We start from the raw sequence: 13,186 nt of genomic DNA on the forward strand, positions 1-13,186 counted from the left end.
GAGGCAAGGATTTTTTGACTCATTCTTTTTTTTTAATCATTCTTCTTAATGCACTTCATTCAAAAGCTTGTCTAAGCCTTTCCTTACTGTGCAGTTGGTCCGCTAAAAGAGATCATCCACAAAAAATCCTTGCTGCTTGCATATTTCCTAGACCATCATGTCTAACATTATTCCAGTGCTTTTTTAAATAAACTTTCTCCTGCGAATTTCTTATGAGGGTTGTGCTGTCTTAGCTTAACATAAGTCTGTTGTTCAGATCATTTTTAATTGATTCTCTCCCTCTCAGTGTTCAGTAAGTATGCCTCTAGATCGGTGGCAAAAATAGGGTGGGAAGAAGGAAAAGAGAGGAAATGGCTTCAGCCATGATCACAATTGCAATAATGCGGCAACCAGAAGCTGCCTTGCCCTTTATGTGGCTGCTGCCCTGGGTGTCTGTCCAGCTTTATGCCTCAGCTCTGGAGTGTAGAGCTTGCTTTTTCAGTTTCAAACTTTCATGGCACAGCTCCATCCACCTTTTGATTTTGTAATTTGTTATTAACTTGATGTAATAACCATTGTGAGGCATCTGTTTTAGAGAGAAACTGCTTTTGTTTAAAATGCCAGGCCTGCTACTGTTTTTATAAAAACAAGCAGGAGAAATTTTAAGAGTCCTAATGTCTTTCTTTAATGCACAGTATCTAGGATGCTTCTATGCTGTCTACTCACTTTTAATAACCTGCAATCTTCTCAGTTGCAGGAACCAGTTTTAATTTTCTAGTGTTGCTTCTGAGGCAATTTACTAGTTAAATTGAACAAGTTGGCTCCATTTCAGTATTTCCTCTCAATATCCAGGGTCACAAAGGGGACCTCTTCAGCACTTGTAGGCAAACCTCACTAGCTTTCTTTAATTTGGCTAATTTGGGTAACAGTAGTAGTGGAGTAGCAACAGTGTGGGACAGAGTGGAAGGTTAATTTGTACAGGTTGCTCAGAAACCTATGCCACTGCCTCTCTATTTTTATCCAGGCTACTGCTGGGAACACCTTGCTGGTGCGGTTGTACTACCTGTTTGTAGTGTAAAGGCGAGGAGCTTTTTACTGCATTCTTGTTTTTGCTTGGAAGTTCCTTGCCTCTTTATGACAGCTTACTAGATGCAATTGCTTAGTAAATAGATCAATTTTCTCAGCATACACAACACAATCTCTTAAATATCTGTTGGTTTCACTTTCTGGTTGACAACAATGTACCTCTTACTCTGAACAGAAGTCTTGCCACTGACAATAACAAGGTAACACACCAATCTGTATTCACAGTAGTGGCTTCGTTGGCAGGCAGCCAAGTCTGGGGTCAGAGTCAAGAGTGTGGTGTCTTGAAAATTAAGATGACTGACTTCCTCCTCAAACTTTCTTGATGGGGTGGGTACTTCAGAAGGGACATTCTCGGTGAGGAAGAGGTTAAAGTTTGTCAAGAAAACTTCCTGCTCCACTTTCATGTTCTGGTGTGTATTTTGTTTTAGTTTTGTGTGTGTGGTGGTTTTTTTGTGTGTTTGTTTGTTTTGGGGGGGTTGTTTGATTATGGGTTTGTTTGGGTTTTTTTGGTTTTTAGGGGTTTTTTTTTTTTGGAAAGGCTATTTTGGTGTCATCACAACTGAGTTTAGGATCAGGTTCAATGGGCATTTGCTCACCTCTTCAAGGCAATAAATTGTTTCTGGGTGTGTTACTTCATTTCCCAGATGCACTCAAGTCATTACCCAACAGTCAGAAGCCTTGGACTTTAACGTAAAGGGAGTTCACCCTGGCAGGTGTGGCACACAGTTTGTTTTTCTGCTCACTTGTTAACATGATTGATTAGTCTCCTTTCTTCTTTTTATTAGCAAGTGCTGTTAAGAGAAACTGCAACTTCCCATCACTAGCCCCTTGAAATCCAGCCTCTGGATTCACTTTCATGCCCAGGTTCTCAAAGGAGAGGGTATCTACCTCGTTTGGCAATTTTGCCCAAAGCTGCCACTCCTGCAGCTCTAAAGCAAACACTTTTACTTCTAATAATGTCCCTGGAGAAAGAGGGTCCCTTTCCTGGGTTACAGGCAGTGTCATGCTGAATTGTCTTCCATTGCTTCCTTCTCTCATACATACGGGTGTTGGATTTGCAGTGGACTCAGAACTGTGGTAGAGGTAATTTATCTCTTATTAGACCAACGAGATATTTGCAAAAACTGTCTTTATTTGTAAGCTTTTCAGCACACTTATTTTTCCTCAGGCATAGGAGAATGCAAACACTAAAATTTCTCCTAGGTGGAAATGAAAACCCCAGACTTAGCTTCTTATGGAGCTGTAGCTTAGGCTAAGATTGGTTTTTTGCCTTTTTAAGGCAGTTGGTGTGGGACTAAAGTGAGTACTTGCTTCTGAGAGGTGTGATTTTTACTGCTTCTTAAAAGCATTAGGCATCCACAGAGGCTCTAAACACAATACATATCCATGTTAAAGGTCTTGTATGGACGAGAATGAAGAGCTAGGAGCTTATCTTGGTCTGCTGTCTTTCATGCAGCTTGGAGGACATGAGCAGAACTGTAAGGCCTGTCATATGGAAGAGAATCTAGAGTTGGGGTTGCTTCAATAAGAACACCCTTCTCAGGGTTTTAATCCTGGATTTATCAAGCAGTTTTGTCTAACTGTGGTGTCATAGAAGAAGAAAAGATGGCAAGAGCGTGTCACAGGAAGCTTTAGAGACTTAAAACCAAGACCAGGAATAGTGCAGAAGGAAGCAATTCTGTACAGTCTACCAGGACCAGGTACTCTAAAAAGAGAAGTGCTGCCATGTTCTGATTTAGGAAGCCAAGTGGAAACTACTGTGCTGGTTGATTCGGTTACTGACCCTACACTGGAATCTCTGGAAGATCTGGCTATCTAGTAGCACTGGATCAGAATGTGGACTCCTCATCCAATGAGCCTGGTGTGGGCACCAGCACCATGGGCATAAGTCATAGCAGATGTTGCTTTTTGGCGGCCAGATGGGCAAAGATCTCTGCTTATTTACAGAAGTCCAAGACCAAATTGGGGTGGGGGGGAGCATGCTTTTTTCCCTTCCCTTCCCCATGATCTCCCAGGGCTTTGGTATGGCTGAAGCTAGCTCTGTCTAACCAACTGTTGTTTTGATTTCTCCCTGTTCTGGTGGGAGACCATGCTTTCCACAATCTAGATTAAGATATTTTGTGCGTGTGGTCTGTTTTTAATTCTGAATTCTTGGCCTTTGTGGGATCAGCTGGAACAAACTCATTAACAGTATGTAGCTCTGCATGAATGTTGTTACTTTTAGTTGCCTTACAGTGATCCTCTCCAAACAGCATGGGAACTGAGGTTTTTCAGCCTTGCTGGCCATGGGGAAATTCAGGACTGGAGATGGGTCTGCCTGTCAGGGATTGAGTTCTGCTACGAGAGCTGTGGTGCAAGTGTACTTGAATCAGCCCAGTGTTACAATCACGCTTTAATGAGCAGCAAATTCACTGGCTTTCTAGAGTGTGAATACAGGAATGGTTGGAGCCCTTTCAGAAGGTTTTGTCAGGGCAGCAACAGGTACATCTTTAATTTTAGTACTCATTTAGCTGGGGTTAAAAGTTGGAGCTGATTTTGCTGCATTTGAATTGTTCTCACTTCTTCCACACACACATTGGAACATACTAGCTTGCTGCCCCATTGAAACCTATCCCTTCAATAAAGGGCTCGAAGCGTTTTGTGTGTCCTAACTTTCTGTGATTCATACCCCAGGAGATGCTTGGAGAGGTAGAAGACAAAAAGCATCTGTTCCAAGCAAGAATAATAACTTGGAACCTCTTCTTTTTTAAAAGAGACCTTTGGTAGCTACTCCTTTCTCTCTCCCCGTGTCCCTACTGTTCAGCATGGATAAGAGGTGTGGACTCTGCCCTCAGCCTCTCACCCCTCAGTTACTCATGGTTTACATAGAGCTGTCTAAAAGGCAACATTAGCTAGGACAAATGTAGAAGTTTGCTATTGCCACCTTTTGCCTGCCTTTCTCCAGCCAGCATCATAGGCACAGAGAAGCAGGCTGGATTCTCATTATAAGAGTGAAGTACAGCAGGATGTCACGGCTGTGTTCTCACCTTAATGTAACTGAGGGGCAGTTTTCTGATTCTGCCGCCCCTTGTTTGTGTGCTCTAGCTATTGGTTTTACAGCCTTAAAGCAGGAACACTGCCACTCTTTTGGGTCTTCCAGAACAATCGTCAGCGTTTTGCACTCCTGAGCCTGAATGAGGGCTGTACAGGGGAACAGAGGAAATAACTATTACTACTTGGCCTATGCAGACTGCTGCTTTGCCCTTAATGTAGGGAAAAGAACCAGGCTGTGGGAACCCAAAGGTGCTAGAGCTGCATAGTCTCCCTAGCCTCAGCATTTACCCGAGGTTAGTCTGTGAACTATGGCCACGTGACTTAGGGGAGAGAGCTGGATATTCTTATGGACAGACAAGTGATGCATCTGTCATCTTGCCAGCAAACTGGATTAATTGCTGCTTCTGGATTCCAGTATTGCTAGCATTCACAAGTCTTGTGTCTGTAATGACTCTTGGCCCCACCTCATAGAGTCCTTAAGAAGAGGGTGGGAAACTACCCTCTAATTAGTAAAAAATAAATTGCTAACCCCCACACTTCAGGCTTCCTTTCCACCATTACTTCAGTGAACCCTAAAAGTTCAGAAACCAAAATGCATTGGTCAGAAGCTGTGGTGTGTATTCTCTTTTGTTTGTTTGAGGCTGGCAGGAGAGGAGACTATTGTGAAGCAAGTTTAGAAAAAAAAAAAAAGAGTCGGTACAAGCAGAAACCATTTTTTTGTTATACTCTGAGGCCCATTTTGCCCAAGGCAGCCTCTCCTGCCAGCATGTGTTCTGGGTCAGAAAACTGCTTTTTGAAGAGTTGCTTTTTATTAGTGCGAGAGGAGGATTGGAATTTGGCTGGCCTTTCCCCCAGAGAAACACCTTGGGGAACTCAACTCAGGATCTGTGAATGTGCTATACTGGTACAACAAGATAAGAGGAGGAAGTGCCTAATAAGATTGGAGAACCCTTGCATGTTACAGAATTTTAGATAAATGTTTGGCTGTGTCTATGGGCTTGGTATGGTTTAAAAAGCAACCGTAGGAGTGGGAGAGCCTCGAACAAGGTCCTACTTAGGGGTGCACCAATAGAGATTTTTGGAGCTGATATAGATGGCTGATTTTTAAGGAGGCATATCTGCCGATACTGATCCTACTTCCGATACCAGCGTCTAGCTGGTAAGTCTGTTGTGGTGGAAGGAATGGGTGGGTGCAGATTGAGGCCCCTTTGGTGAGTTGGGCAGGTGCTGCCCAGTTGGGGCAGGGCGCAGGACACGGTGCAGGGAGGGGGGTGGCACTCACTGCTGCATGCACCCTGGGAGGGCACGGGGGGGGCACACACTGCTGCAGGCATGTGCCCCCTGGATCTACAGTGGGCTGCCGCTGGGCTAGGGCTGTGCTGGGGTCTTCTCAGTGGGGGTTGGGCCAGGCTGCGCTCAGGGTGGGTGGCAATGGTGTTGGGAGGGAGGTTACGGGGGGGCTGTACCCCCCCAAGCCCCTCCCAGCACCACTGCTGCCCACCCTGAGCACAACCCAGCCCATGCCAGAAAGAGCCTGGCACAGCCCCTGGCCCCAGCCTGTCCTGTGCAGATCTCAGGGCATGCCCCCCAGGGAGCAGCGGCATGAGCTGCCGGACAAACAGCTCCCCGGATAAGGAGCGTGCAATGGTGGGAGCCGCGCCCCCTCCCTGCACCCTCGGGTGAGCCACAGCTCCATCCCATGCCCACCCTGCCTCAGCTGGGCAAGGCTTTCCCCAGCCCCACTCCAGCCCTCACTGCCAGGGCCTTAATCTGCCCCCCCCCCCCCCCCCCGCCATGCCTATTCTCTTCCCCCTCCCCCTTTCCCTTCCACCCCAACAGATTTACCAGCTCCACTCAGCTCTCCATGCTGCCCGGAGTGCTCCTCCCACCTATGTGTTGCTCTGTGGTTACGCACAGGCCATTTATCGGCCATATCAGGCTGATTTATGATACAGACAATTTTCTTTATTGGTGCCAATCCAATATCAGACTCTTTTTTTTTTTGTGCACCTCTAGTCCTCCTGTTGCTTATTGTGTGAACTTGGCTAAGTTATTGCTCAAACCTATGCCTCTTTCAGGGTTTGCCTACAGTACTTGTCTCACAACTCCTTGGAAGTACTTGCATATATGTTAGTGCCTACAAAATATAAGGCTCCTCCTGAGCACTAGGGCTGGCTAAATGGTCATGTGAATACCTAATGCCGACATCAGGAAGTACTGCAGGTTATCCACTGCAGTGGAATTTAAAGAACAAGGTGAATGGCTTCTGGAGAGGTTGACTACTTTGGGGCAAAATCTTTTTAGTGTAGTCCACAGCATCTTGTAGCTGGTATCTTTTTACCTAGCTAAACTGTCTCTTATCTCCTTAATGTACAAAACTTCAGTGGGTCTGGGGAGCTGGCTGCTTGACAGCTCCAATGAGACAGACTTCTTGTGCAAGAGTGCATGTGGTTCACTTGTTGGGTTTGTAGCAATCATGTTGTGCTCTCATGGTAATGTCACAGGCTAAAAGTCTAGGGAACATCTCATAGTCTTCCTCTTTGACTGTAATCCCTGTTGCAACAAGAGTGTCCTTGACCTCTGCCAGACTAAATGAGCCATAGAGATGAACTCCCTCAGAGGTGACTAGAGGTCCATGTGAATGACACTTTTTTTTTGTTTTGTTTTGTTTTTTGGGGTTTGGTTTTTGTTGTTGCATGCTAGGCTCCTAGTTCGGGGGGGGGGGGGGTAAGGAAAACTAGTCTCCAGAGCTGTAAATTAAATTGAGAACAGTCTGTTCTGTTGACTCAACCTAGACAGTCGGGCTTCTGGTGGGAGCAGGGAAATTGCTCTTTAGTCAAGGCTTATGTGCAAATGAGGCTTCCAGCTATAGTCTGGAGCAAAACTTGCTAGTGTTTTCCCAAAGGTAGAGTGAGCCTATGCTGGTAATGAGATGTGCAGTGTCTATGGACATTGCAAATTAGAGCCCAGTGCCTGGTGACTCTTCTGAGAGACTGGAAATGAGGTTATTGTACATCACAGAATCTGGGAGGGATGTTATCACAATTAGCACTGTGTGGGGACTTGAGAGATGAGAAATTCCTGGCTGCCACAGATATGCCTGTATGTGCTCAGGGCAAGTCACCTTAATTGTCATGTCACAGTTCCACATCTATAACATAGGGAGATTTCCTTATCTCATAGGGTCTTGTGATGAAACATTAATGTTTGAGCTGCCCATATCTCCTAGTGGCATAAGGCCTGCACGTGGCCTGTACCAGCAAGATTGCACTTGCTTCACATTTTTCGTTAGCTTTTATACAGCTACACATGTGAGAGTTGCTCAAAACAGGGTCTCTGCCACAATTGCTGATGGTCAGTCTGGGTTGTATGGGGAAGAGGTTAAAATAATTCAAATGCAGCAAACCTGCTCCAACTTTAACCCCAGCTGAACGAATACTAAAATTAATGTATGATGTACCTGCTGCCACCCTGACAAAACCTTCCCCTTCTGAAAGGGCTCCGGCCATTTGTGTGTTCACACTGGAATCCTATAAAATCTCTGCTTATAACATGAGAGTAAGGACCCATCAGCGGGCAGAGGACCAAACCTAGTCCAATATTCCGAAGCAGGTACAAGTTTGCCAGCTTCAACAAGAGCTCAAAAGACACTGAATGGACTCTGAACTCCAGAAATGACTATTAATAGCAAATGCCAGCTGGAGTATAATCTGTATTCCAGTTTGGCTCCAGATTTAACCTAAGTATTTAATAGGATTAAAGAGAAGCCTTGGACTGAAACAAAAGAACCTGCTAGGTTCCAATGATCTTTGCTGCATACATCCCATGTCCTGAGAATCTCTGACCTTTCTCTACGTCTTGGAGAGAGTGCTGGCTGCTCACTGACTAATGAGGGAAGTACTGAAGTCTCCTTTTACAGTGTCCCTCCCCTTTTAGAGTTCGGGTTAATATCAGCCAATTGCCAGTGCTACAAAGTATTTTGAGAAACTGCCAGCTTCCTGTGAAATCTGGGGGACTGGAAGATTGTATTTTTATCAAGAGAAGAAAAAGCTGAGATATAAGATTCTTTATGCAGTCTGTCACTTAGCCAAGCTTTATTTCTTTAGGAGGAAACTGACTTGAACCCTGAACTAGTTTTGTTGGTTTCTTCTGAACGCCTTTCACTTGGTTTCAGTCATTTTGACACCCGTAGTACCCAGAACCATTTGCCAGATAAAGCCTTTTTTCCACAATGATGTCTGATGGTTATACAGTCTCAAGTAGCACCTCACTGCTGTCTCTTCTAGAATGCTGCCCATGTAGGAATGTTGATTGAACAGAAAGCTAATTCACATGATGAATCTGCTTTGGTGTGAGGCAAAGCATTGTAGCTCTGAAATAATATCTGGCTTGGCCTGCAGGTGAAATCATTAAGTGAATCGTGCCGCCTAAGATATTTTAAATCAAATCTGGGAAACAATTTCTTGTCATGTTCTCTCTGGAATGCATTTGCAGATGCAAGTCCTAAAATCTCTCTCTCACTCCCTGTTCTTGCTTGGCCTGAATCATTAATGCTGATGCAGGTGTTGGAGCCTGCACTACTATCTACATCCATAACCTATCTGTGTCTTCATATCCTAGCACTTCCACTTTTACATTGGAAAATTAAAACAAGGCTGGCTTTAAGTTTTTAACAAGTGTCTACTTGCTACCTACTTAATTGCTTCAACTGGTCATAAGCAACTGACCTGCACAGCATAATCACAGAACTACAGCTCCTATAGATGACTAGTTTGGAACAGTGTCAAATGAACCCAGCTTCTAAACTAACTTCTCAGCCCCATGGGCTATGGGTTCTGCATCCTTTTTCTAATGCTCTCTTCAGGCCTGTTGGAAGAGTATTCTAGGGAACTGAGGAGGTCAAATGGGCCCACACAAGGAAAAAGATGGAGAAACTCCTCTTGAAACTCACCTGAGTTCTCTGGCAGAGCAAGTCTTAGCTGCCTAATTAAATATAAAAAGTAAATGGATGTTGGGAGGTTCCTGTCTGGTTAAATCTCTCCTGTGACTGAAATTGCACTGCAACTGGTTTAGGCCCTCTGTCATCCTTCAGGAAACTTTTATCAGAGGTGATACTTTGGGGAGGACCACCAGACTGACCATCAGTGATTCAGAAGTGAGTGAACAGCTCACTAGCTGGCCTAAGCAATGCCCTTCTATAGAGCAAGCTGGTATGTGGCTGTTCCCAGCTGGCAAAAATGACACAGCTATGTATGATGCCTCTTTGAAATGGCCAGGAGACCATATGCTGATGTAATTTGTCTTGTTGCTTTACTTTATAGGTCCTGTGAGTGAAAGAAGATGGGGTCAGGCTGTCTGAAAGTTACCAAGTATTTCCTCTTCCTCTTCAACCTCCTCTTCTTTGTAAGTATCCTGTTGATGGGAAACTCTGGATTGGGGGTGTGCAGAAAGGGTTCTAACGTGAAATACATGGACAGGGCTTCAAAGGGAAAAATCGGTGTCTCTGACCCCAATACTGTAATTCACCTGGGTCTCTTTCCCAACCGCTGCTTTTTCCCTGGTCATGTAAGCCCCCACCGACATGTAGGTTAGTGGCTGGGCTGTGCCTACCTGTTCTAGTTCTCCACAGACTGATCTAATGAGGGGGACTTTCCCTGAGATTCGCCCTCCTCTCCTCAATGGGCTTGTGCCTCGAAAGCTGGAACCTGATATTTCCTTCCTTTTCCCACTTCTCCTGAGTTAGTCAAATAGATCCTTTTGCTAAATTTCATACAATATGTAGAAGTGAAAGAAGCCTGCTGGGCTCTGCTTTCCAAGCTCAGCCCTGGAGCAGCTGTACTTCAGACACCACAGTACAAGGAGTGAGGCAGCGATCTGATGCAGCACGCTGGAGAACTGGCCCAGATGTTGCAACAGAGCCACATCTGGATTTGGTTTCCCTTGGTTTGCTGTGCTGGCTCTTTTCTCCCTGCTTCCATCTCAAACCAGAATTCCAGCTAAATGTTGCTAAGGACCAGAGGTCACTAATGTTAAAAGCATGATGGGAGAGATCCTTAAAGGGCTGCAAAGGCTGTGGAGGGAGCTGATTGTTTAAGCCTGGCTTAGAAAAGTCCTTTTATGGCCTGCCTGGAACATTTTCCTGTCAACACAGGATCATTTATAACAACCTATTGGTTCTCGGGGACCTCAGGATTTTATTACACCTATACTTTCCCAGAAAGGGACAAGGTGATACATCCCTTTGAGTAATATTTTGTACACTGTAACCCTGGGGTTGGCAACATTTTTGACCAGAGTGACGAAAACACTGCAGCCCTGACCCATGGCTCAACTTGGCATGCCAGGGGCAGGACTGTGGGGGAGCCACGTGGGGCCCCAATCCTCATTGGTGGTGGTGGTGGTTGAACACGCACATCTGGGCAGATGGCAGGGGAGGGGCCAGAGTTATGTTGCCTTGGCCCCTTCCCCACCCTGTGTCCCAAGAAGTGCATGCACTCATTGCTGGCACAAAGCCAGTGCTGGGACGCTGGAGCCCAGTGCAGCTGTTTGCAGCCTGCCTGCTACAGCTGCCCAGAGCTCAGGTTGGCTGTGACAGGCAGCTGGGAGATGGCAAACAGCTGCACTGGGCTCTGGAGCCTTGGCTGGGCTCTGTGGCTGTGGCAGCTGCATGTGCACCCCAGGCAGACAACAGGGAGGGACCTGGGGTAGCACAACCCTGGCCCACCATCCACCTGGAGACTTGCTTGCAGCCATGAAACTTGGACTCCAGAGCACCATGCAGCTGTGTGTACCCTCCCAGGTGCCTGCTACAGCCAGGCCAGGCTCTGGGCAGGCTACAAACAGCTGCACCAGGCTTTGGAGCACCGTCACTAGTTCTGTGGCAGCTGCGTGCATGTCTCTTTGCGGAAAAGAGGGGAGAGGCCGGCATTGTGCTGCCCCTCCCCTGCGTTCGGACCTCTCCCCCACCATCTGCCTGGGGATGGACATGCAGCTGCTGCCATGGCCACGGAGCCAAGCCGGGGGAACCCAGTGCAGCTGTTTGCAGTCTCCCAACTGCAGCTGGCCTGGGCTGTGGGCACCTGCTGCTCCCCGCAACACTTGAGCTGCTTGTAGCAGGGCTTGAAGCCTCCCTGGCTGCCTGTTGCAAGTAGCTTGGGCTCTGTGGCCAGTGGCAGCTGCCCAGAGCCCTGGCTGGCTATGACGTGCCAAGTAAAATGGCCTCACATACCATGCTTTGGCACATGGGCTGGGGGTTGTTGACCATTGCCTTAACATCTAGGGGAGCTGAGAGGCCTGAGGGAATGGGGAGAGACCCTAAAGTAAGAGGATCAGGCTTTGTAACCTGCAATTTCTAGTCCGTCTCCATTAAGCCAGTTAAGTGAGGGAGGGAACAGCCCACAAATCATAGGATGAAGTGGTGAGAGGCACCATATTTTTATAGTGGCAAGGTGGTCACCACCTCTAGAAACTGAAAGATTTTTGCATGCTCCATATACAAACTCCATCTCCCCTTAGTGGAGGGAAATCGGCAGTTGTTCTCTCACCCTACTTTCATGTCTTGGTTTCCATTGTTTCTCTCCTTTTGGAACACAAAGAACTAAGGAGTAGGAAGACTGGGGTGATTGAGAGGAGTTGTCTTGTTGCTGAATAGCTTGAACTCCAGGAGCTCTGCATACAATTGCTGTGATGAGTGTTCACATCAGGAAAACTAATCCAACAGGGAAAGAGAAGAATTTATACTACAGCATCTTGTAATAGTCTTGCCTGTGTAATAACCTCACTCATCCACCTTTCTACAGCAGCTTTAAGTGGAGGATTTCTTATTCTGTACATCATTGCTTCCCTTTTTTTCTTAGTCAAGAAGCCAGGCTTGTTTTTGAGGTGTCCCAGAGGGAAAACTCTCTGAGCTGTTAGGAGGCAGAGTTGAGCAGCTCCATCAGACTGATGCAAATCTGAGCTAAAAAGTTTCCCACGTTTTTATATGGAAAGAGCCTGGAAGAATCCACTGGGAGGAGAGGCTTATGTTGGAACTCTTCAGTGAGGCTCACTGGAGCTACAGGCTTCTGGCTTGGCTACAGGTGATGGAAGACAGCTGTTCTTTGGGCAGCTGTGGACATTCTGTCTCAGATAATATTTGCTTGGAACAAGATTTGTATCTGTAGTTGCTTGGCCCCTCTGCGGCAGACAGCTAGGCTGAAGTGCTGCATTGGCTCATGGGAATAATGTTTGTGATGGTGGAAGAGGACATCTTGTGCTGACCAAACTAGGGGAGAAACTTTGAAACGGTCTTTCCTATGGTAAACAGGTTTGAATTTGGAGTCCCACAAAAGAGGTTAACCTATCTCTTGAAGTGCAGCCCCTAATTAATCATTGATTCAGTCATTTATGATGTGAGATACTATCACCTAATCTTCCTATTATGTTGTAGTGAGGAGGATGCAAAAACTGAATCCAAAGCTGCTATGCCACTTGGGAATTAGTCCCCATTGGGGTAGAAGCATTCAATCTTCTGCTTTGCTCCAAATATTTGCGCTGACTTCTGTCAAAGTTGCTGGCATTGCTGACTATGCTTGCAGTGCTGAGAGGAGAGCAGTTCCATTAGTGCTTACCATGCCACTGAGGAAATGCTCAGGATCTGGGGGCTTTCCCTTAGAGTAACTGAGGGGTTGTATAAAGATATTTTGAATGAAGTGCATACCCCAGTGATACAGAAGCACTCTATAGATTTCCATATTGGTTGGTGGGGGGAATGCAGGGGAAAGGGGACGACACATAGCTGCCCCGTCCAGAGGCTTGCATTGCGCTGCTGCTGCTGGGGAACTGGTGTTAGTATGCAGCCCAAAAAAGATTTTTCTCTCAAACTTGAGTACGTGAGTGACTGGTGCCTGCCCTTAGCCCAGGGTGAGATAGGTAAGTGCTTGTCTAGATTTGTTCCATCCGAGATGGGTGTTTTGGGCTGTTCTTTCCATATACTAGCACTGATGGCAAACTATCATATCAACAAAGAAGCCTAACGTTTATGTGGGTAGGACATCTCGTGGCCCTGTGATAACATTTCGTCTTGCAGGTCTGGATTAGAAGGAACCAG

At 46.3% G+C, this 13,186-nt stretch overlaps 1 protein-coding gene across 2 annotated transcripts in view; it reads left to right on the forward strand.

Moving 5' to 3' along the window:
• CD82 (CD82 molecule) overlaps nt 1-13,186 on the forward strand; it is a 59,441-nt gene that overhangs the window by 17,256 nt on the left and 28,999 nt on the right. For both annotated transcript variants that reach the window (XM_014602428.3, XM_059722771.1), the window contains exon 2: nt 9,420-9,501. In XM_014602428.3, coding sequence (XP_014457914.1) covers nt 9,439-9,501 — 63 coding nt within the window. In that variant the 5' untranslated portion in view covers nt 9,420-9,438. The remainder of the gene's footprint in view (nt 1-9,419; nt 9,502-13,186) is intronic.

The sequence above is a fragment of the Alligator mississippiensis genome, chromosome 2 (assembly GCF_030867095.1).
Source record: "Alligator mississippiensis isolate rAllMis1 chromosome 2, rAllMis1, whole genome shotgun sequence".
In the NCBI taxonomy this organism is placed as follows: domain Eukaryota; kingdom Metazoa; phylum Chordata; order Crocodylia; family Alligatoridae; genus Alligator; species Alligator mississippiensis.